The sequence below is a fragment of the Poecile atricapillus genome, chromosome W (genome assembly GCF_030490865.1).
Source record: "Poecile atricapillus isolate bPoeAtr1 chromosome W, bPoeAtr1.hap1, whole genome shotgun sequence".
Taxonomy (NCBI): Eukaryota; Metazoa; Chordata; class Aves; order Passeriformes; family Paridae; genus Poecile; species Poecile atricapillus.
In genome coordinates this window covers 62,552,842-62,576,881 of record NC_081288.1, presented here as the reverse complement: position 1 = coordinate 62,576,881, position 24,040 = coordinate 62,552,842, and the positions used below count along the sequence as shown (strand labels likewise).

The 24,040-nt window shown below is 38.2% G+C and overlaps 1 protein-coding gene across 1 annotated transcript in view; it reads right to left on the bottom strand.

Moving 5' to 3' along the window:
- LOC131591997 (protein shisa-like-1) overlaps positions 1–24,040 on the bottom strand; it is a 79,719-nt gene that overhangs the window by 17,217 nt on the left and 38,462 nt on the right. Inside the window, exons 2-4 of the mRNA XM_058863184.1 lie at positions 20,444–20,542; positions 14,298–14,511; positions 7,305–7,604 (exon numbers count right to left, since the gene is read on the bottom strand). Of these exons, the coding sequence (XP_058719167.1) occupies positions 7,305–7,604; positions 14,298–14,511; positions 20,444–20,513 (584 nt within the window). The 5' untranslated portion in view covers positions 20,514–20,542. The remainder of the gene's footprint in view (positions 1–7,304; positions 7,605–14,297; positions 14,512–20,443; positions 20,543–24,040) is intronic.

The following is a 24,040-nucleotide window of genomic DNA, read 5'->3' as shown; positions in this document are numbered from 1 at the left end:
TGACATGTCATATTCCTGCCATTACATGTCTTAAGCTGGTTTTATCTCCTCAGCATTGCTAATTTCTGAGAAACTTTCTGTGTGGATTTCAAACGCTCCTCAGAGGTATGGCTTTTTTCTGCAGTGAATGATGTCTGTGCATATTTATTTATGTGACAGTGTTGGTCATGTAACTTCCCCAAAACCTTTTAAGTTCCTGAAAATTGTTTGCTGATTGACATCAGCATACTCTCATGTCTCAATGAAGAGTAAAATGACTCAGACTTCAATGCTTCATGATCTGTTCTGCTTTTGAGACTTTTAACAACCAAGCTATATCTGGTATCTTGCTAATAATGAAAAACTGTGAGTAATTTTTGGGCTATTCTTGAGTTGTTCAGTGAAAAATCATTATAAAACCAAGGCCATACACACATGTTTTAGCGCTTCTCTGATGAAATGACTACTGTGGTTGTTTTCATCATGATCTCATCAGGGGACAGGGACAATAAAAGTAATGATGTGGTAGATTCCTGACCTCAGCTCTCACTGAAAATAATCGTCTGACATTGACAATGATAACAACGATAACATTGTCTGACAATGTTATCATTAACAGTCCTGTCTTCAGCATTATCACATATGTCTCTGATGATTTAATTAATGTCTGGTATCCCATAATATGCCATCATTTCACACAGAAATTTTAGCTTACTTAAAAAATCTTCTGCTACTGCATCAAAGGATTATTTATGACACATGGTTTTTTGTTTAATAATAACTGAGAATAAGAAATAGGTCAGCATAGGATCTTCAGCTCTATTACCTGCTTGTTCCTTCTTGAGTATAGGGAATTACTTGTTTTTCAACATCCCAAATATATGTTGGGAGTTCGTTTTCCAAGGTGAAAGCAATGGCATCTTAATTCAAAGATTCTTATTTTGATTTTTCTTCTTCTTCCTTTTCACTTCTGTTAAAAGCACTAAGTCTACATAGATAGCTGTTCCACAGGTATTTTAAGTAGTTCTCTGGGGCATAAACTACTGAAGATGGGCAATATCTTGTCTATATTTTTTTTAATTTTGAAAAGTGCTTTCTTTCAGTTCTGAACTATGAATTACACTAAATCTCCTACTTAGAAATCCTGTTGCCACTTTGCATAAAGTAAGGATTGTCTGTTTAGATAATTAACTCCAGCTCCTCAACACCTCCCCTTTTATTCTTTCTACCCCTGGAAATATCTTTGGCTAATGCTAAAGTTTCTCTGTCATACTTCAGAACTCAAGTGAGGACATTCTTTTATTTTTCTGTGCATATTTAAAATGTGTAAAACATTACTCAATTACTATTGAGCATCTGGCACCTAAGAGGATGCTGGGGTAGGACTTCTGTAACTACCAAAATATTTATAGAGTCTTTTAAAGTTTCTGTTGTGACAGAGGAGATGGAATTGGTTGATACAGTTTGGGATGTCAAACTCCTTCCTTGTGATGCTACAGTGCTGTGACATTAGCAGTGAAATTGTAGGCTTAATTGGAGTGTTCTGATTTCATATAAATTTTATGCTGCTATCTGCTACTTCAGTAGTGTCATTCCATATCTGCATCATGGCGATGAGGTAATGATCTCACTGCAAACAATTCTGTTCTGAATAGATGAGAATATTTAAATATGGAAGATGTTCAGATCTGGTTTCCAGTAATTTTACTAGATTTCATTTCTCAGCATGAAGGCTTCATTCAGCAATAGTACTCAGCCTTTTAACCACTCGTTTCTAGCCCAATTACTATTTTCTCACAATTCACATTAAATTGCTTCAACTGTATTGTCTCTTTAAAAGGAAGATTTTCTTAAAGCTAATGAATGCAACAGTCCCATCTCAATGAAAAGGCTGAGAAACAGCTGAAACAGGGAATATCAATCAGACCACAGGCCATGAATCTGAAGTTAAGAATGTAGAGAAATCAATACAGGGTGTATAATTTGCAGAGCCAAAGGAAAAGGAGAATATGGCATGAAATGAACAATGTGTACTACATATGTATCAACAAAAGATGCAGTTTGTGCATATATACACAAAGATTTAGATTGAACTGGACAAAAACCTTGCATATTGGCTTAACTTCACATGCTAATAGTCAATTTCTAAACACAAAGAAGAAAGTAAGTGGGCACTCAGTAACTTGAATTATTTAAATGAAAATGATAGAACCAAAATCTCACAATTTTTTGTATGTTGTATTGAGGCAAGCAAACAAGACTTGGAGCACTGCAGATTTTGAGGTACTTTGTTCCAAGCCTGATTTGTGTTTGTGGTGTTGGTTTCCTGCCCTGATGTGCTGGTTTGGGCTGGGGTAGAGCTAATTTCTATTTTTACAGTTATGTCGTTCCCAGCAAGTAAGGTAAGAATATTTAGAGGAAAATACCTTCAGCAGTATCTGTTATTCTAACCCAATATATTCCAAAGGCATTGGAGGCCCACAGATAATGGTAGATGTAGCCTCACACACCTCATCTTTGTAACCAAAGAGATTTTTCAGCTGATGTCAAGTCCCAGACAGCTCTTTCAAGAAAGTACAGTGTAAGTATTCAATTTTATTTCTTTTCATCTTTTTTAAAAATCCAAACTACTGGTGCTCTGACTTGCCATATTTAGTCTAACATCAAAGTCTAGGTCAGGGCTCTAAATAAAAACTATGCTTGGCCCTATGATGCAAAATTCTGCATCTTTAAAGCAGCATCTTTAAAACATCCTATTCCTGTTCAGTGAAATAATTCTGCAAATGTAAAGTTGAGATATTATTTACTTAAAATGGAAGGAGGCAGCTTTTTTTCCCCTTGCTTACTTGCAAATAACTTGTATCAAGAGCAGCCTCTGCATGAACTCCCCTGTCACCACAATGACTCAGGATTTTGGTGGACTGTGTGCATAGTGACCCACTGCAGCACCAATATCCCATGACACAGGCAAGATTGTAGCTCTTACTAGTCACTGAAGGAAGCACTTCAGTGATAGTCGATAATCTGTTTCAAAATTCATTATCAAAGCAAAGTCTTTTACATGGTCTTTTTAGCCACTAGCAAAATATTTGGGTGGTTTTTGTTCAGTTGCTGTGGATAGGCTCAGTTACCTGCTGGCTCCTAAACTCTGCCACTACCTTTATAGACTATATTCTCTCTGCTGCTTTGGTAGTCATCTAAAGAGGTGTCAAGTAGCAGGTGAATAGCAGCAGGCTAGAAACTATTCTATTTGTTGTCACAAAGACAAAGTGCCCCAGAGGAATTCACAGCACAAGCTGATTCCAGCCTTTAATAAGGGAAAGTAAAATAGACTTGCCTTTCCCTAATCCACTCCAGCTGTGTCAAGGAAATAACACGGGCTAACCCTGCTGGGCTGCTACCTTTCCTGATTCTAGACAAGCAGCAGGTTTCTGAAACTGAGTCACGGAGCACGTGTGTGATCACAGACAGTGCCTCTGCCTGCTGTTGTGCAGAAAGGCAAGGAACACAGAAGCAAATCTTGGACTTCAAGGCAGTATTTATTCCCTCTGATTTGCATCCTTGACGGAGGTGAGGAGGAGTTTAACATCAGCAGAGCAAGGCTCAGGGATCAGGTCTCCCTCCCACATCCAGAACACAAAACAGCCATGGAGGATCTGGAGGAACTCTGCCAGGCTGCCCTGGCCCACGCTTCTTAAAGTGATCTTCCTCTTTAGTCTGATCATTTTAATTACTGTTAATTAACAATATTCCCACAGTTGTGAGAACAAGTTGTTTCAGCAGTCAGGATTTTTATGACCCAACTGGCAATATTTCATTTTATCACTTCTCTGGCTTTTACTTTGGTGAGCAGTAGAAATAATTTGCCTGCTGCTTGCTATGGTTCCATCTCCAGCTATAAAAGCCTGCTCAGGTAACCAGGCTGCAGGTTGTCCCTCAGGCCAGGGAGTGTGCAAGGGCCCAGCTCGTGACCTGCAGGAAGCACCCCGAGAGAAACCACCGCTGTGTGAGCTCAGTCACTGGCAGGCTGTGATGGTGCTGGGCTTGCAGAAGGTGCATCCACCGTGACCTTCAGCCCGCATAGGCCTTGGACAGCCCTCAGATGCTTTTCATACTGAAGAAGAAATCAGCATTAGTTGGGCTGCAAAATCCACACACTACAGGATGAAGCAACATTAGTCCAAATGGGGTTGGATGCTCCTGAGATTAATGATTTTCTTTCCTATCCTGGCATGACACTGCAAGAGTAGCCAGCAGCTTGCCTAATGGATTCCAGACCTCTTTACTTATAATAATATTATGGCTATACATGGTTCTCTTTGTCTCAAGTAAACAACAAAGTGACCCACTGTGACAAAATGTTTAAACATCATAGGGATGGTTCTACCCACTCTATACTACTGCCTGCTTGATTTTTCCTTCTGACATACACAATTCACTGCCAATTCATAGCACTTAAACCAGGCAAGGAAAGAAATGCTGAAATAAAAAACAGTTACATCATTTTTCTAATCCAGGAAAATCTAAAAACTGCTTTACAAACTACAGGTTAATCCTGACATGCTTCTTGGGGCAGTTTGCCAGCTCTCTGCAGTACTCAAGGGATTTGTAAGAATCACTTTCCTATTTTCATCATGTAGTATCTTCTAGAATGGGCATATTTTTAGCTGCGCTCAGATGAATGTAGTACAGGAAGTTAACTTCAACAACATCTGTCATCACAAAAATTTGAAAACTGCTTTGGAAAATATTTTTAACGGTATTTAAGTTTTTTATGCCTAGGGATATATTCATACCTGTCAGGATTAGATGATCTATTCTGCATTTTCAGAATGCTCATCTGTACACAGGAACCATTCTTATGGTATGATATCACCTATATATATATATATATATATACACACACACATATACATAGTGTGTTTGTGAGGTGTAAAGAAAAATGTTTATTTTCCCTACAGAAAAAAGCTGGGATAAATTTGGGACACATTAAAATGGCAATATAAACAGAAAAGTTGATTTTTTTAGACTGGAAACGTGGTGTATTACCAAAGCAGGTGTCATAATCTAGAATAATGGAAATTCAGGTAGAAAATTTAAAACCGGTCTTTTAGTAGACTCAGTAGTTTTGAAAATGGGGGTGGAAATTTTAAATTCCATAAGTGTTCACTTCTTCACTAGTAGTATGGTTACATTTTGAGAAGACAGTACTGAGGTCATTCATCAAATATAGACTGGAGCAGAAAATTAGACTCTGAAACTAAGCTTAATTTCTGTAGGGCAAAATTATCATACTTTCATCTATATAACCTGCAGATTATCTAACAGAGAAATAAATAGCCAGGCAACCCACTCCCCACTGTTTTAGCAATTGCTATAGTACACAAATCTGTCATTTTCTGAGGGAGCTGCTTACTCAAAATCCTCTTTTGCATGCTAAACATCTTGCCTGTAATCATCAGTGCCTATTGCTATTTTTTCTGTATCCAACACAGACTGAAGCATCTGTGCTCTTGGTCCATGGGCTCAGAGTTCAAAAAGTTGCAGGTTACAAGAATGAAAATATGGAAGCTCATGTAGTGTTTTACATGCTGAAATACAGGGGATAAATAGGGGTTTGATAGGGAAGCCTCTATTTCTTCCACTGATCAAGGGAAGGACCGGGGGGAAAAAAGGGAACAATTTCATGGGAGCTGAGGGGAGCACAAACAGCTCACTGGGGAAGAAGTGAGGGTTACTGGAGTGATTTATCAATGCTCATCTCCAGCCAACACAGGACAAGGAGCATATGGGATGTGCTCACCTGATCCTAACATACGTTGTCCTCTTAATGCTTTCAGAAAAGCAAAGAAACAGAACAACATGAGTCAGTTGTAAGAGGTGGCCAGAAATCAAGCCTTCAAGAAAATTGGATGGTTTCAAATTATAATGTTAGAGCAGACTAAAGCAGTATATAAATTTAGAGATGCAGTCATTTTTGTACACATACACATGCATATTAAGCCAGGATACCATAACTGTACTACAAATATAGTTCTTAACATACATGACAATTTTAACTGGAGACTGGGAAATCAATGTGCAAAAAAGCTGGAAGAATTCTCTCTCAAGTAGCAGCCTCAGATTCTTCTGTTTGAACAAGCCCTGCTGGAATGGTGCTTAAGTCTTATCTGCACTGGATACATCCAACACTGGCTCCAGTGCCAAGCAACCTCCTCTATCACTGAATTAACTTATTTCCCTATTGCAACAAACCTTCAGCCCTATTTGCTCTAGATTTATACTTAAGATTAAGGAGCAAATGATGAAATTCAAGGACCATCACTGTTATCATCCAATCCGCAAGAATACCTGAAGGTTTCAGACTGACATCAGTGCTGAGGCTTCATGTGCTCCACAGCCCAGGAGCTGCTGTCATCTTTTTTCACATTCTTAGATCACTTTATTCTGTAAAAACTCAACACTCGGCCTTCTGGAACTCCTCTAAAATACACTGCTGACTCGGTAGTCTCTCTGCAGCCCTCCAAATCCTAATGCTTTCTTGCCAAGAAAAAAAGTCCCTGTCTTTCTTGACACCTTTTTCAGAAAAGTGTTTTACTGCGCTCTCTCCCTTTGCTTTTATTTTCTTTGCAAAGCCAGTCCAATATGACAAGATTTGACATAATTTTGTCCCATGTGTTTGATTTTTTTCTATTTATACTGCAAGTTTTGCTTGCTCCCATAGATCTGTCTCCCTTTTAGTCAGAGGGGTTTTTTTGGAGGTTTTGTCTTGGTTTCATAGCATTTAACCTTATGGTAGCCTACTTGTGTCACTCTGTCAAATGAGATCAAGCAAAGCTTTTTTGGCTGTGCATATAAAAAACTAACCTGGTTTTTATGTTGTTTCTGTGTCTCATGCCACAAATAGAGAGAGGATTTTTGATATCTCACGTTGAAGCTATTCCAATGTAGCGATTTATACAGTCTTTTAAAATCAGAGCCATAGGTACACATAGCAATTAGTCTTTGAGACCAGATTCAAACTACTTTTACAGTGGTTGATGCAGATTTGTAGTTTATTTGCACGACACAGTAGTAAAATTGTTCAGCACTGAAAGATGGCAGCACCTGTTTCTCCAAGAAGAAGATTAAAAGATGACTTAATATATTCCCAAGTAAGACATTACTCCTAAGCAGTAATTTGATAAGACAGGTCATTATGTAAATAATTATGTACTAGAAATGGTCCTGTTCAGCCTGAATTCATGGGCACTTCCAAATATAGGTGATTGCTCACACTCCAAAACAACAAAATAACGTATCTCAGTATGGCTTAGCTTACTTACCAGGCAGATGTACTCTGAAAAGATACCAGGGGTGGGCTTAAAGCATCTCCTTTTAAAGTGTGTACTGTCTGCGATGTTTGAGGCTGGGGCTGAGTTTGAGGCTGTGTCTGTCTTGGGTCCTGAGCAGGGTTAATCCATCGGCTCTGTCCCTGTGTCATCCACTTGCCCTGGATTCCCCAGCGGGCCAGGTAGAATTTGCAAATATCATAGTTCATTGAAGAGTAATATAAAAGGTCCAGTATCAGTAAGATCACCACAAAAAAGCCATAGATCCACACTCCTAACAGTGCACTGTAGTTGCTGTAAAAGGAAGAAAAGGGATGACAAAGGAAGGTATCAGTAGTGGTCACTGTGTACTTCATCAAGGTTGTTTGTTTCATTAATTATATGTAGATGGCTGAAACAAAATATTGTTCCAAAGCACGTCTCTTTAAAAATGAGCTATTTCTTTCAATATGAATACTGCTATAGGCATGATTTTATAAATTAAGGACACCACTCTTACTAAAATTTTTGTCCTTCACATCTCTGCATAGGCTTTCCAGAGCAGCTGCTACTGACCTCTTAATATGGCTGGCAATAAATTTTAGGAAGGAAGAACATTGGCAAAATCATGTTAGACAATGCACTTCACAGGTAATGTGTATATAAAGATAGATAAAGGACATGGAAATTATATGGTGCAAAGGGCTGTAAAGCTGTGACAGATGACTAAGATAATAAAAGAAAGGGGAAAAAAACAGGAGGAAAAAGTGTGAGGGGTCAAAAATTTGGAGATCAAAAAGGGGAAGAAGTGCTAATGCCCTGCTGGAGATGAAGTATTATTAAAAGAAAGATGACTGTCAGGTGTAAATGCAGTTTGGATTGGAAACTGTGTGAGTGGGGAGGATGAGATCAGAACTGAGATGGAAAGAAATGTATAAAAATGAGACTGTTAGATAGAAAGAAAAAAAAAAGGCTGATCTAGACCCATGAGCTAATGTGGCAGTAGATGTATTGGAGACTGTAAAACCAAGAGGAAGCTGAGGGATGTTAGTAAAAAAATATCATTAGGAAGGCAGTCTCAGAAAAAAATTATATCCAAGTCATAGGTGAGCAACCCACATCTGCATGGAGCTAAACTCAAAACTGAACACACACTCAACCACTCTCTCCTTTCACAGCCAGTCAGAGAAACTTGGAGGAAATCAAATTTTATCATGGCATTAATCAAAATGGAAGCGCTACAAGAAGAAAAAAAGGATGAGAAGACATTATACATGCAAGCCAGAAGGATATTTTGATATTTTAAAAACATGTCTCCCAGCCTTTCTGGATCAAAATATTTCAAGTCTCTGCTTTGAACTTTCATTTCTATTTAAACTATTGTATGAGTCTTCCATTTTATACTTTTAAAAAATCAGGATTTGCAACAAGAAATCAGAATTTTACTTTCTGTGTCACTGTCTGTCAGCACTTCAAGAGACTGATTCGTCCCTTCAAGGAATGATTTTTCCATTACACAGCTATAGTGCCTTTAGATTAAATAAGGTTCCATTTCAAATAACTAAGTAACAAGAGGAAGGTCCAAGCTGTTAATGGCTCACTCCCTGTAGAACTTCAGGACTATACAAGCCTAGAATTAAAATTTTTAAAAAAGAAAGAAATCAGAAAATTTCCAGGAGGATTGAAAGTAGGCAAAATTTAATGTTCTTAAAACCCTTAATTGTGCAGTTTTTGCCTCTGCTAAAGACTTACATATGCAAGCCTAGCTTCACATAACAGAGGGTAGGCCTTAGTAATGCACTAAAATCAGCAGTTCAGGCCCTTGAAGGTAGAACAAGATCTGGTTAATCCAGGCTTCTCAGCAGTGCTTTTCTTGTACTTGTAAAACTACTCTTACAGTAGTTTTAGCTCCATTGGGGGTGAATTCTTCTGTTTTCCATTAATATAAATAAAAGGCAAGCAAAGGCTGGAGAAGTCAGCAAGAGATGCACTTGGACAAATCCCATTCTTGCTCATCATTAATACAAACAGGATCCATTTTGTATACAGGTGAGCTGTATTTGACCCACACTAAGAAAACATATTTGTTTTGGCAACCATGTGAGAGGCAAAAACATTCCTTATAGTTAACTCAAAGAATTTGTTTGTATTTTAGGTATTTAATTTCATCTACGAAAATTTTGATTAGTGAAAATCAGAGCTATTTTGAGTGTTTCAATTTAAAGCAGCACTTTATCAATCATGCCAATATGTAAATTATTCATCTGCTCCTCCTAAAAAACATCTAATTTTCACAAGTACAATAAATGAAAGGCTGCTTCATATTAATTAACAGACAATGGGACAACAGCACTATCAAAAGGGCCTTGTGAAAAATCACAAGCAAAAACAGTAAGTAGTATGTTTAGTACACGGAAGGATATTCCATACGTTGTTATCTTCTGTTTCTCCAACTAGTAAGGTGGTAGAAAATGTTAATTTTTCCTGATGGCTACTACTTAAAATTAAAATTACCCTGCAAATCAAGAAGATGTCCTCATTAGAAAATAAACAATCCTACTCACACAGAATAACTGTAAGGCCAGAAACACAGAAAAGAACCTGGAATCCAAAAACTTCTAGGACTTACTCTCATTTCACTGACCTGAATGATTTAACTGTCAAAGTTTATTCTTGCAATCTGGTTTTCCTGATCTTTTGGGCAGAAGTTCAATTTTTTCCTAAAACTAAAGTGTGAACAGATGCCAAATTTGCTGAGTTTTGAATTATTGGGCTTGTTCAATTACACGCTGTATCATGTTGCATCCATCTCATTCATTCACTCTTTGAGACAGGTAACAAGCTGGTTATGACTAGCATATATCTTTTTAGTAGATTTTCTTGGGTTTTATGTGCAGCCCATGAATAAAAAAATAACTCATTTGGAAATTCAGATTTAAAAGAAATAACAAATCTAAAAAATTGTGGGCTGAATTCTACAGTTGCAGAGTTTAAATGTGGGCAGATGGTCACAGAAATGGTTCCTTCCCCGGTTCTACTTAAAAGGGGCTGTTCCTTCCAGTAGTAAAAATAAGGGTTGTCCCTAGGGTATGCAAGATTTAATCCTTGGTACTGAGGAAACCAGTGCAGTTTTTCCATCTACACTTTAAATGGGATTTTTTCCCCACTATTTTTCTTTTATAATTATCTCCAGGACTTTGTCCAATCGTGAATTTTCCTAAGGAATCTCCTACTACTGTACCTGAGAGATCTTCCCTGCCAAATTACATACTTTTGCAACAGTTGGTAGTCAGATTGATTTTTTTTTTTTTTTTTTTTTTTTTTCTTTCTTGTGAAGATGACTCTCTGAGTGCTATTTAAGCAAACAGTATTTCTGTAGGGGACATTCAGTACCTGCAGAAAGAAGATGCTATTCTGTTCCCACATTGCTTTGGGTGCCAGTGTTGGAATGAGGTGTTCAAAAGCCATTCCACTCTGACAAACTGGACTTGGAGATAAGGAAAAACATGGATACACTACAGGCTGCCAGAACATTGCTCCAGTATCAGATTAAGGATAAACCTTAATCTAAACCCTGTCACAGCAGTACTACTGATAATCCACCAAAATATGCACAACAGAAAACTTGACTATGAAAACTAGACAAATTAGACTCAAGTGGATACTATTTTTATGAATAGTTAAACAATTTCTTAGATGGTTCTAAGGGAAAATACTTCGGATTACAGAGCTTTTCCTGTCTCTTAGTCAGCATTTCTGTATCTATATTTAATACTAAATGAATTATTCAGATTCAAAAATATTTGAGACTGATTAATCTGCATGGTTGCAAAGATATAATACTCCCATATTTTTCTCTTATAAAAACATATAAATATTGTGCTACAGTAATGGAAAAATGTAAATAAATATGACCATAGTTGCATTGTGGGACTGGTGAAGACAAATGTGCCTTTGGAGCTGCACTGTATCAAAGTAGTCACAAGTCACTTAATTAACTTTTTCCCTCAACTGTATTATAAAAAAAAATAACTTTGTTTTGGTGATCACAAGAATGGCTAAGGGGAAAAATAAACCAAATAATAATACTGAAATAAACCAAGCAATAATATTGAATCACTCTTCCCTGAAAACTATAATCCATTTTTTTCAGTTCATTGCTATTCCCATATCTTAAATTATTCTCCTCTGCCACAGTACAATAGGTTTCATCAGACTTCTTTTCAGTGGTGTGTGAAATTAGATCTAAACAAAGAGCTGACTGTCACTGTAAACTGAAGCCTGGATGCATTAGAATCCAAATTATCATGAATGATAAATAAAGTCAGAGCAATAAGAAAGAAGTTTTCACAATGTTTTTAATGTAGGCACGTAGGGTTCACTTCTTTCTGCTCCTTCCAAAAATACCAGGAATTCTTCTACCAATGTCACTGAGCTCAGGGTGAGGAGATCTGTCTCCTGTCTCATTCCATGGGTGTAGTTTTACGTAGGAAGCAGTAATTCAGCTCACTTTCCTGGTCCTGTCAGATTTATCAGAAGTGATGTTTGAGGAACAAGGTTCTATTCCTGCACTTCTCTATGATACACCTCCAGAGGCTTTTTACTGTATCCAGTATGTCACATACGTACATATGTCACACACCTTTGCAAAAGTTCACACACAGCTGATGTCCCTAGGAAATCCTGGACTGGATAGTAAATGGTCTGCAGCTGGTTCCTAACCACAAATCCTACAAACAAAAACTACACAGGGACCTCTTTCTCCATCACAATTGAATAAGGTGACTTTTAAAATATAGCTCAACATGAAAACTAATGTAATAACTTTTGCTCTAAATATTTTTATCAAAATAAATGCTGCACTTCATAGAATACCAAACTCCTTTTTTTTTCCAAACTGCTCACACACACAACAGTCCAGTGATATGAAGACCCCTGGGTTTATTTCTCTGGGGGTGTGTGCACATGTGCAGATGTGAGCGGGCATACAATGCTGGAGGCAGAGAAATGCTCTGTTGTCCTGGGGCATCTTTTGCAATCAGCCTGGACCTGTTCTTCTGCCTTGGAAAGGGGCTGGTTGCCCTCTACATTGGTTGCTTGTGAAAGGAAGGGCAGAAGAGCCTTACCTGAATAAGCTCTGGCCATGACTAGACAGAGTAGCTGCTGAGACACTGGGAAAAGCCTGAAGCATTGGCTTTGTGTTTGTCTGAACTGCCTTTGATGGTAACATCCCGACCTCTGTGAGACAGGATGGTAGGGCTGGTGCAGGGTTTACAGAACAGCAGGGCAAGAAATAAACAAATTTGCTATGTGCAGGACAAAGACCTGGAAAAGTAGGGGTGCAACATCCTCACAAGCCCTTCCTGAGGCTCATTTTATCACTTCATGTGTGCAGCAGATTCTGGCTTTGTCTGTGACTACCTGCAGAGCCCTTCTGTTCTGGGAGTCCTGTGAGGATCTCTGACATCCAGGACTGCTGAGGGAGTAGGGCCACCCCAGTACACAAAGGGGCAGCACACCCTGAATTTTTAGCACGTGTAGAGCACACATTGTGTGGGACCACTAGGGCTATACACTCTACTATCAACTCCAGGTTACCTGTAACTATTTATGTTGCCAGATTTGGGGAACCCCAGGTGAAAGTTGCTGGATTGTCTGGGCTACACAAAAGGTGAGAAAAAGGATGGTCTTTAATGGGCTTGGTACTACAGTATCTTCTGTAGTGATCTGTGTTCTGTGTGATCTTTTCCCATGATCCCAGATGCACTACAAAGCCAAGGCAAGGAAATTCCTCCTGAAAGACGTAACTGCACATAAAGTAACACCACAGTATAGAATCCACATTGATTTAAAGATACCTTATATGGGTAGAGTATGTTTTTGTCTGTCTTCGAAGGTGATTGACACTTTAACAACCAGTGAATTTCGAGAATGCAACTTCTACATATATGCAAGACTGAAATTTCCCTGGGCAGGTCTGTGTGAGGTCCTGTGTGAGGAGTGGTTGTTAAGGAAGGCAGTGCTTTGCTGATTCCATGAGCTGAGCACAACTGTACACAGTGAGTTAGAGCGGCCAGCATCAGTATTCCAGCACCATCATTTCCTAACAGCCCTGCTCCTGCTCCCATAGGGATGAATACAAGACACCAATTGACTGGCACCACAGAAAACACCAAAATCCTGCTCTAAACAGAAATCCATACATTGTGATTCAACCTGTCTTTAATCTTCCCCTTCGTTGTCCTGGAGGGGCTGAATACCAGGATAAAATGGCAAGGAAAGCAGACTGATCAGAATTTGATCTTGGGGATTACACCAAGGGATATCACAGCAGATTAGTGTGGCCAGAATGTCAGTACTAAATAGGAAACTGACCACAAGGGAAGATTTTGTTCCTGTAAATAGGTATTCAGTAACAAAGATCTACTTGCTACTTCCTACTTCTTCATAAATAAAAAACTTACTGACATTTATTTTGGGGGACAGCCCTCAGCAGAACATGGAAGTATCCCAGGTAACAGGCAAAGAGACCACACAATGTTGGTATAAAAGTAAATACATTCTGTTCCCCAAGGCTAGTGATTTGTTACAAGAGATTAAGATTCAAAAACATTAGGGGTTCCAAACAGACCATTTGCGTTGATACAGAAAATGTCAGCTCACTCCCTCTCTCACCTACGAACAGCTTGGGGGTTTATTTTTACTGATGCACATTTAAACGTAGTTTGGATCGTTTGGATCAAATGAGGGTCAGGGAAATGACTTTTCTAACTTTTATATGAAACTTTTACTCTCCTTGAAATGTTTACAGCACATGTCAAAGCAAAGAAAGCAAAACTGAAATATTCTTTCTTTTAGGAGCTCTGCAACAACAAAAAACATTTTAGTAATGATTGTCTGTATTTATATGCAATTATTCTAATTGCTTCCATCATTAAGTGCACCTCAGACTCTGCTATCAGACCAGGAACAGTTTGATGAAGAGTACTTTAAAATTCATTTACTTACTTATGCATATATCCATCTGCATTCCCTGTTAAGTTCATCTGCATAACAGTCTGAAATTCTGTCTCATTGCAGCAATATTTAAACACTGTGTTGTTATGGTGACAGCAAAAGATGTAAGATTTATTGTCAGAAAGACGGGGGCAGTGAAAACCAAAGTGGTAGCGACCTTTGTAGTCCGTGTATGGCTCGCAGACCCGAAAATGTGCAGACAACACTGGAAAACAAAAACAACATTGGCTTTGTCAGTCATTTCTGTCACCTGTATGTTATCAACTCTCATTTTTCAAGACTACACAATTGCTGGTTGATTTCTGAAAAACATGAGTAGTTCAGCACTTTCAGTGTTTTAGTTTTTTTTCAATTTAGTACTTAAAGGTAAGAATGTTCAGACTGGTGCTTCTGTGTTTCTGATTACTGTTGTTTGTTTTAAGGGAAGGGAAGAAATGCCGTCCACCTTAAGAGTCACAAAAGTATTTAGGGAAATGTTTTCATACATTTCCCCTGTTCTAAATGTAGGGATATCCACAACACACAACAATGTTCATGTTTGATTCTCCTGGGACAATTTAATAAAAACAAAACATGTATGTAGAAACTGCAATAAAAATTTGATTATACTTGGTTTACTGTTCCTGATTTCTTTTCTTCTCTAAAGATCAATCTTTGATAAGGAATACTCTATCATTACAAACAGTCATTACAAACAGTATAACAAATCTGAACAACTGTGGACTTGCAAATAGACAGAACTAATAAAATACAGGTGCTCCTGGGAGTTCTTACATTTCTTCTTTAACAAGTTCTCAAGGAAAGTGTTTATTACAGCTCTGAGAACATTTTTCTTTTTCACAGTCATGTGTTACACCATCACTTTTACTGGGGGAAAAAAGCAGCTTTCCATAGATACCCTTTCATCATCTTAGTTTCCCTAAGCTTTTTAATTGTGCAGAGGGGCAGGAGAGAGGCCCCTTCCAAAATGGTCGTAAGCAACCATATGCAGCTTCCTGAAAGACTTTTAGGAGTCAGTATTTGGTTCCACACTCACAATTTGTGTTACAGTAGGCCTTACAGCATCATTTAAGAGTACATGTACCCCACAGACACCCCAAAGGGCTTAAGCTGTGAGGAAAGTGAAATGTGGAAGCCGAGTGTGAATCCTTTTAGCAGTGAAATGCTTTTCCTTTGGAGAACTGAGGCTCAGCAATGCTGTGGGCAGCTGCTGTTCATAAGGTTACACCAATTAATAAATGATACATTCACTTTGGACTGACAGAATTAACGCTTGTAATTTAGTGCCTAAATTTTCTGTCAGTTTACCACTACAAGAGTTTACACATAATGACTTGCATGGATTTAGCTGAACTGCACTGTACCACTCTGCACAGAGCACCTGTTGATGTGCAATTGCATTGGTGCACCTTTTCTGTCTAATCATCTTTTTTTTCTACCTTACTTAAAAAAAAAAAAAAAAGAAAAAAAAGCCTATTCCTAACACTTTTTTTTGTCAATTTTATAAATACATTCATTTCAAAACAAAATTTAAGGATTGTGACAGTGGAGATCACTTCATTTGTGTGTAGAGAACGGGAGCCAAGAACAAAAAACAGAGTACTACACTGACAATAAGGTTATCTTGTTCTGCAGCCTGAGTCAAGAAAGCTCACTCTAAATATTTATGTGTGCACATAAATATACCTGGCATCATTAGTGGCACGAAAGAAGAAATAATTTTTGTAGATTAATTCAGTCAAGAACTAAAAGTGCTGGAAGAAAGCCATTTCTAAAGGAACACAGATATTGAGATAACGAATTACCTACCTGTTCTTGCCCTACCTGGGGAAAAAACACGTGTTCTAAATGTGAGGATACTATCATCAGTAAAGAAACTTCCTTTAGACTTAGGTGTTCAACACACTCTGCAACTCTTGTAACAAATCTGCATGTTCAAATTCTGTCACAAAATCCACACAGCATGGAATGAGTTTGTTTGAACAAGTAATTTGCTGCATCCCTTCCTAATTAACACAGCAATAATAAAAGTGTGTCAGGACAGCTTATGATGTCAAAAACCTCAATGTTTGCAGCTGGAAGGGACCTCTGGAGGCCATCTCATGCAAATCCTCTGCTTGGAGAGGGCCACCTGTTTCCCAGAACCATGTCCAAATGGCTTTTGAGTATCTCCAAGGATGGAGACTCCATATCCTCCACAAGCAACCTGTGGTAGTGCTCAGTCCCCCTCACAGTGAAAAACCTCCTCTTGACATTTGGAAGGAGCCTTCTAGGTTGTAGTTTGTGCCAATGGCCTCTGGTCCTGTCACTACCACTCAGGTTAAGCCTGCTTGTCACTGCCAAGTGTTTTGTTTAACTGCACAAGCGGAAGTGTTCCCTGATCCCTACATAGCTCCTTTGCACATTTTAAAATTAAAATAATCCTCAAAGTTCTCTGAGAATGAAAACTGAGAAAAAAATGATTACAGAAGGAAGGGAGAATTAAGATAACCTCAGGTCCTAGGAGGATGAACATCTGCAATAAAACAGTTCTAAGCAAATCCTTAAATAGCAAAATGTGTGGGTGATTAAATAAATGCACGATGTGATGACTGAATCCCATTCTGAACTTGGCAGTCAGTGTGTGGTGGGTTACCCCTGCTGGGCAGCTGAACACCACACAGCTGCTTGCTCCCTTCCCTCTCCCAGTGGGATGGGCCAGGGAATCAGAAGGGCAAAGAGAAAATTCATGGGTTAAAATAAACACCGAAGAATAAATAAGAAAATAAGAAAAAAACCCACAACACCAACAACAAAAAATAAAGCCCAAGTGATGCTGAAGCAATCACTCACTACCAGCAGACTGATGTCCAGACAGTCTCTGAGCAATTTTTCGATAAATTCTCACCCCACTTTTACTGTTGAGCATCCATCCCATGGTATGGAAACCACCTTGGCCAGTGTGAGTCAGTAGTGCCAGCCTGTCACCAGCCACAACAGTGCTGTGACATCAGCACTACTTTGCTCACCCACCTAAAACACAGCCTTGACCCCATCCCAGACAGACCTATCACACCTTCTCCATTTATTGTAATCTGTGTCATTTTAGTTGCTGTCTTTGCTTCGCTGTGGATCAGAGAGCCAATAAACAAAGTAGGAGTTATTTTCTTCCAAGTATCCTTTTTTTTGTGAAAATAACTTTGCTTAAATCCCCAGGTTTAAAGGACCTTATTTCTATAGAAATACTTTAGATAAAAGTATTGTACCTGTAAAGGCCTTGTCTGTTACAAAGGTGTAGCTGTGTCTGAAGTGGAGCTGCAAGTGCAAATTCTCACGCTGTTTTTGAAAACAGTTATTGAACAGTTGATGCAGGTGATCCTCTCTCTGTTCCAACTGACTTCAAGAGAATAGTCTGTCATGCTTCTTCATCACAAAAAAGTATTATCTACTTTACCTTAAAAACTACACAGCCAGCAAACATCAAACTGTTACTTCTCTATCTGGTCACAGCTAGAGATCCACCTAATGTATATTTTTAATTTAGATACAAAATCTTTAAAGCCCCAAGACTCTCTGAATGGCTGGTGTTTATTAAGCTTTCCATATGGAACCACAGAAATATTCATATGTATACATTTTACCACATGTTAACTTGCTGTGTGGACGTTTATTTCCTACTTCAAAGAAAAAATGCTGTAATGTGCAAATAATCTGACAATTTTTGCTTGTTAATATAAACTTTGCTGTCAGCACTGATTTTACAAATGTGTTTCAATCCTTTAAATGAGTAAGCATCAACATTTGCAAAGCCAATCTAAGAGTTAGTGGTCAGAAAGTCATTCTTCCAGCATGACTGCATGGTGCTCCTCCCATTATTACGCATTCCTTGTGAGCCCAGAAAAACCAGTAAGCTAAAATGTCACTGTGATGAAATAAATCATCACAATAGTAACTAGCACTGAAATAAAATACCTCAAGTTTCAGTATTCTCAACCCAGAAATTGACTACTAAGATTGTTAATCTTAGTATACCAAAGACTTGGAAGTTAAGCAAGATCTTACAGATGGAAGCCTGTATATCTAGGTCACTCAAAGGGAGCCTTGCCATTAGATTTTCATTTCAGCTCAGGTTAAAAATGAGGTTCATATCATTCCAGTGAGAGTAGCATCCTTCCCCCTCCCTCCCATCATTCACTGCATAAAGCCAATAGTTTTTCTTTATGGAAACTTACCTGTTTTGGACTGTTGTGAGTCACCTAATGACCTAAATGCCTTCCTACAGATGACTGTGGCAAAATTCAACAAGAAGGGAGCAAGTTTGGCTGGCATAAAAGATTTGTGATGCCTTAAGCCTGGACTCTACATGCTAATAGAGGACATCAGATAAGAAAACACCAAAAGCCAAGAAACAACAAAATTATAAACACATTTACAAAACCAATAGTTATCAAGGATAATCGATAAATTATATAAGAAGTAAAAGCTGTGTGTAATTGGTTTGTAATAAAAGCATTGCACTTCACAGACAGTATTTCTAAGAGAGGAAAAAAATAAAAAAAAATATGACTGGGTTTGAGGGGATAGGGGTTTGAGGGTGTGCTCCAGTTGCTGAGTACAGCTATTTGCATACACAGTGCAATCACAGTGTCCCACTCAACTCCAACACAGGTATTTATCATCTTGAGGAAATGGGTTGGAGGAGTTGGATCTCAGGACAGCTCTAGTAGAAGTCTCCCATAAAGAGTGGCAAAGGTATAAAAAACTTTAAAATCGACAGAAGAGACTGGAGCAGCTGGAACAGTTTTGTGATGTTGGATCTCCGTTTGATCACTTCATTGAAGACCGCTTGATAACCAAGTTCATTGCTACAGCAGAGAGGTAGATTTTTGAAATTTCTTTAGCCTGGAGGAAGACAAAGAAGCAGCTCCAGCCCCTGTGCCTGATCCCAGTTCATCAGAGGAGGACAGTTCCATAATTAGGAATGCAGTGCCATACATGGGATTTCAGGGGAAGGGCTCTAAAGGAAAGCAATGATTTTACACGAGCAGAGGAGTGCTTTAATTGATAATATTATAACATGGTTAGCAAAAGGGCTGTGTCAGAGCTAAGTAATGAACCATCATTAGCAAGAATCAACTGCAACATTGCAAACAAGCAATGAGACTCTGTGCAACAAAACACATGCTGGAACTGACTGATGAGAATATGAATATTAATATTTTAAGAGTATTAAAGACACAGACTCAGTAGTAACAATTTTAACTGAAGCACAAGGATACTTTAAGAAACATGGTGCCTGGTAAAGCTTTAACTCCAGTGGTTGGGGATGTGATGTACAAGAGAGTAAGGAGCAGTGATTGAAAAAAAAAAAATCTTTTTCTACTAAAAATTGCCTCAAGAATGAAGGATAAAAGATACTGAACTAAAAAGCTGTAAGACCAAATCTGTTTGGACTGAGAACCTTTCAAAATTTTATTTTAAATATTCACTCATGATTACAAAAAGCCCTAATGCCATAAATGACTTCTGATGAACAAATACAACTAATAAACAGCACTCAACTAATTCTCAAACAACTAGCACATTTCCACACAAACCCTTTCTGTGTGCTAATAGCAAACATCTAGAGCAGAACTACCAAGCATCAGGAGAAACAACTCTGGTCCAGTCAATTCTTTAGATTCAGGAAAATGACACAGATTCCAAGTTCAATCCTTTACATTCTCTGGTGTGCGCACAGAAAAACACAACTGGAATCTGACTTGATCTGCCTCCAGTGGATGGCTGTTTAGCAAATTGGATGTGTTTTCTGATGGTATAGAAATTATTCCGTTCTTTAAGGTGAGCTGAAAAAATAGCATATCCAAAGAAATAACACTACTCTTCCAACTTTCCAGTCTGCTTTGTTCTAAAAGTGAATTTTCAGTTCCATTTCAAATTCCAGTTTCCAGTTCTTAAATACAAAGAGGCTTCATTTATATTGGAACTAGATGATCTTGAAGGTGCCTTCCAGCCCTCACCATTCTATGATTCTATGACTTACTTATTATGAAATTAACAATCATTTGGTCTTGTTTATTTTGTGGGAACCCAGTATTAAATTGCAATTATTTTTTTGCTGTGGCACACATCAGTAAAAAATAAATTATAAAAGTTACCTGCTGACAAGAGTAATGAGAGCAGAACCATCAGCACATTCAAGGACTGTTGACCACAACTTGTCATCATTGGCTTTCATTGGTCCATTAGAGAATTACCTGTTGGACAAGATGCAACATCATGATTAAATGTATATTTAATCTCCTTTCATTGTTCAAATGTTCACTTCCCCACAAAGCTTTGGTAAAATGAGATGGCTTCGCAGAGTAGGGGAAGAAATCAGATTTTTTTCTGCCCTTAAAAGTGAAATAAATTCTCCTTTCTACAGTTAAAGTTACTTTCTCATTTCACCATGGATATACACAGCAGTTTATGTACTTTTCATTAACCATAGTAGAGATGATTTATATAAAGTCTTTACTGAACATTCATATGTCCCCTGTAATCTACATCCAGCATAACTGTTTGTCTTACTGTTACAAAAACAGGTTATTGTATTATATGTGTAAGGGCTAGAAAAGAATTAACAACAGAAAAACAAACTGGCTGCTTTGAAAGTCAATCTGTTTTATCCCATTAGAGGGTGCAGTCGCTCAGAAAGTGGGTCAAGTAACTGAGATGGTTAGAAACACTTCAAAAAAAGTCTTTTCATTAGCATCCGAGCCTTCCATGGGATTTTTATTTGCTTGAAGGACAGGGAGTGAGAAGTGATGTGGTTCGATGTGACTGCCAGCCCTCCTACAAAGGCTCTGCTTGGTGTCTCCCAGGCAGGGTGAGTCAAACAGCTCTTCTCTTCCCCTCCGTTCAACAGCAGCAGCTGCACATTCAGCAGCTGCAGCAGGGACTGTCCCAGGTGTCACCAGCAAGGTGAGAAGGACCAGGTGGAACCCAGTGCTGCCATCACTGATAAATCCAACTAACTCTAGGTCTTGGAGGTTTCCAGCATCCTGAAGTCACACTGACAGCAGGGGCACAAGAGGTGATTTCTGCCTTTGCACACAAACACTGTGAGCACTTAGGGCACAGACAGGATGGCCTTGGGAGTGCTGCAGCAAGCTGGTGTGATGAATATAACTCCTTCACTGCTAAAATTGCTCTAAGATGTTTACAATGGAGCAGCTTGTGGAAAAAAAAAAGAAAGGGAATTTGCAATTTCTGTAAAAACTACACTGCTCCCGACACCTCAAGAAACACCTTTTGCCAAATGCTTATGAAATAAACACTGTATCCTATAAATACTACATGGTTTACTAGTTGGTGTTTCCTACAACCTACTGAATCAAATGAAAATCCCCAAACAATCGCACCTGCACGTAACAAAAGGGGGAGTGGGTGAAAATGAACACACCGTAAGTGAATCCTGAGTAACAGACGTGGGCACTGGAGGGGAGACACAGTGATACCTACAAAGTGTTGGGAGGCAACAGATTCCTCACTAACACAAAATGCTGTGTGTGGCACAAGCAGATTCACCAAGAACTACCTTAGCACATAAAGACCTAAAAATCAGTGTAACTTTTGTACAAGAAAACATAACATTGTACACAATTTGCTACAAGCATGATTAACACCCAAACCACTGTGTTTCTAGCTTTAAAATAAGCCAGTTCCTCCTGAGGAAAACAATATGAAACTATAACACTGTAACAAGAAAATAATAGTGCAAGAAACAAAGAATTCTAAGTAAGAATATTTGTCATTAATACGGTTTAAAAAACTGCCTCCTTTTTTTCAGAAGGAATATCATATTAATTATAAAATTAAGCAGACTTAAAGTTGGAATTGTAATTTTTTTTTAAAAAAAAGAATAATAATTATATAAACCAGAGGCTGAGAATGTAGGCATTTAATAATGAAAACCAGCTACAAATAACAAGATACTGCCAATATTGGGAATATAAGGAATTTGATATTTTCCTGAGTAAACCAAAGCTGCAGGAATTCTGGTAGTGATTCATTACTGAGGGAAATCTTGGCCTTCGTAACAGTAAATTAAAAGGAGATCAATAAGCACTCCCGTTGTGTATATGGGACGACAAAGATGTTTAGTATAGCTGAGACTATTAAATATTTCCATACCAAGAATAATTCAGGATGACATTAATGAATTGATACTAAGGTTTGTAATTTGATATTTGCAATTCTGTGTAATTTGTACCTAGTTATTTCAGCAGAGCTCACTGGGGTGACATATCATGTTTTCCATTTGTTGGAAATTGGCAACTTTCAGAGGACCTGAAGAAATGTAGAAGTAAATGAGATAATCCAGGTAATCATAAGCTTGTGTGATGTCAATCCAGACAAAATTAATGGCATGGTTAATATGCCTTCCAATTAATAAATAGTTAAGGAGATAAATATAATTAATGTGGTCACTATGGGCTTGTGGCAAAGTTAATTTTATTTCTCTCAGGGCCACTGACCAATGTAAAATATTTCACTTTAGTAGCACAAAATTTGAGCAGGCAGTGAGAACGATGAAAAAAAACTTCCTATCAGCTGTGGAAGGATAACTCAGTCTGGAAATCAGGTACATGTCTTGGAAAGTACAATCCTGTTATTAACTGAGTACAGCCTCACGGCTAATTTCTTAAGCAGCACTGTAGGTACAAATCTAGAAGGGAGGGAAATCTTTTCAGGGAGGGAAAATGTATTCAATTATATCCAACAGAATGGGCAACAAAGAAATTGGTAGTTTAATCCAAATCATGCATTGCTTGTATTTCACTGAGTGTCAGCTGGGAGGATCAGAGTGGGGGACTAGACAGTGAGAGCTGCACACCAAGAACCAGCAGAGTGACAGAATCTGTGTAAATGAATACACACATGCATCGAGGTATATATTTGTAACAGTAGGGAAATGCTCCAATTTTATAACTTAATAAACAATAATTTTATTGCTTTAGTGATAATTACACAGAGTAAGACTATTTTTCGTAGGTCAGAAATACAAATTACTGTTCCTTGACTATTAATAAAAATAACTCCTTGACTATTTTGAGTTTTATACATGCTACTGTCTGGCTAAAGCCGTCATATTTCACGCAGTACCATGGTGACATATCTGAGCTATTAGAGCCCAACCAGCCACTGGAGGAGATAAGCATGGCAACACAGGTGTTATGCCACAAGGAACAGCCTAATCATACACAGTATTTCCTAATGTCCAGCCACAGAATAAGGAGGGCAGAAACATGGTCATTAGCAATGATCTAGATAAATAAATTGGCATTTATTATTGTTATTAGTTAAAGACTGATGGCATTTTAAAACAAGAGCACTACATCCTGAAGGACAGAGGAAAAGAAGATTTAGTTGTAGTCTCTTTTTTTATTTTTTGAGTAGAATTTGAGGGCCTGGAGGCTGTGTGATTATGCTTTCCTTCTAGTCCAGAAAACCAGCAATTAGAAGGGTGGCCTAACACACCAGTTTTCATTTTTAATGCACCGTTCTAAGCTTATTTGTGGTCATTGTGGAAGTAAGGATGATGCCTGTCCTTTTACTCCTCCTTTAATTTGTACACCTCCTCCCCTCTGCTGGCAATCTCAAGTATCTCTGCAGCTACCCCAGAAAGCAGAGTAAAGAAATGGCTGAGGAATCACATTTTTAAAGGCTTTTTTTTCATCACTTTTCCACATCTTGTCCTTATTCCCCTC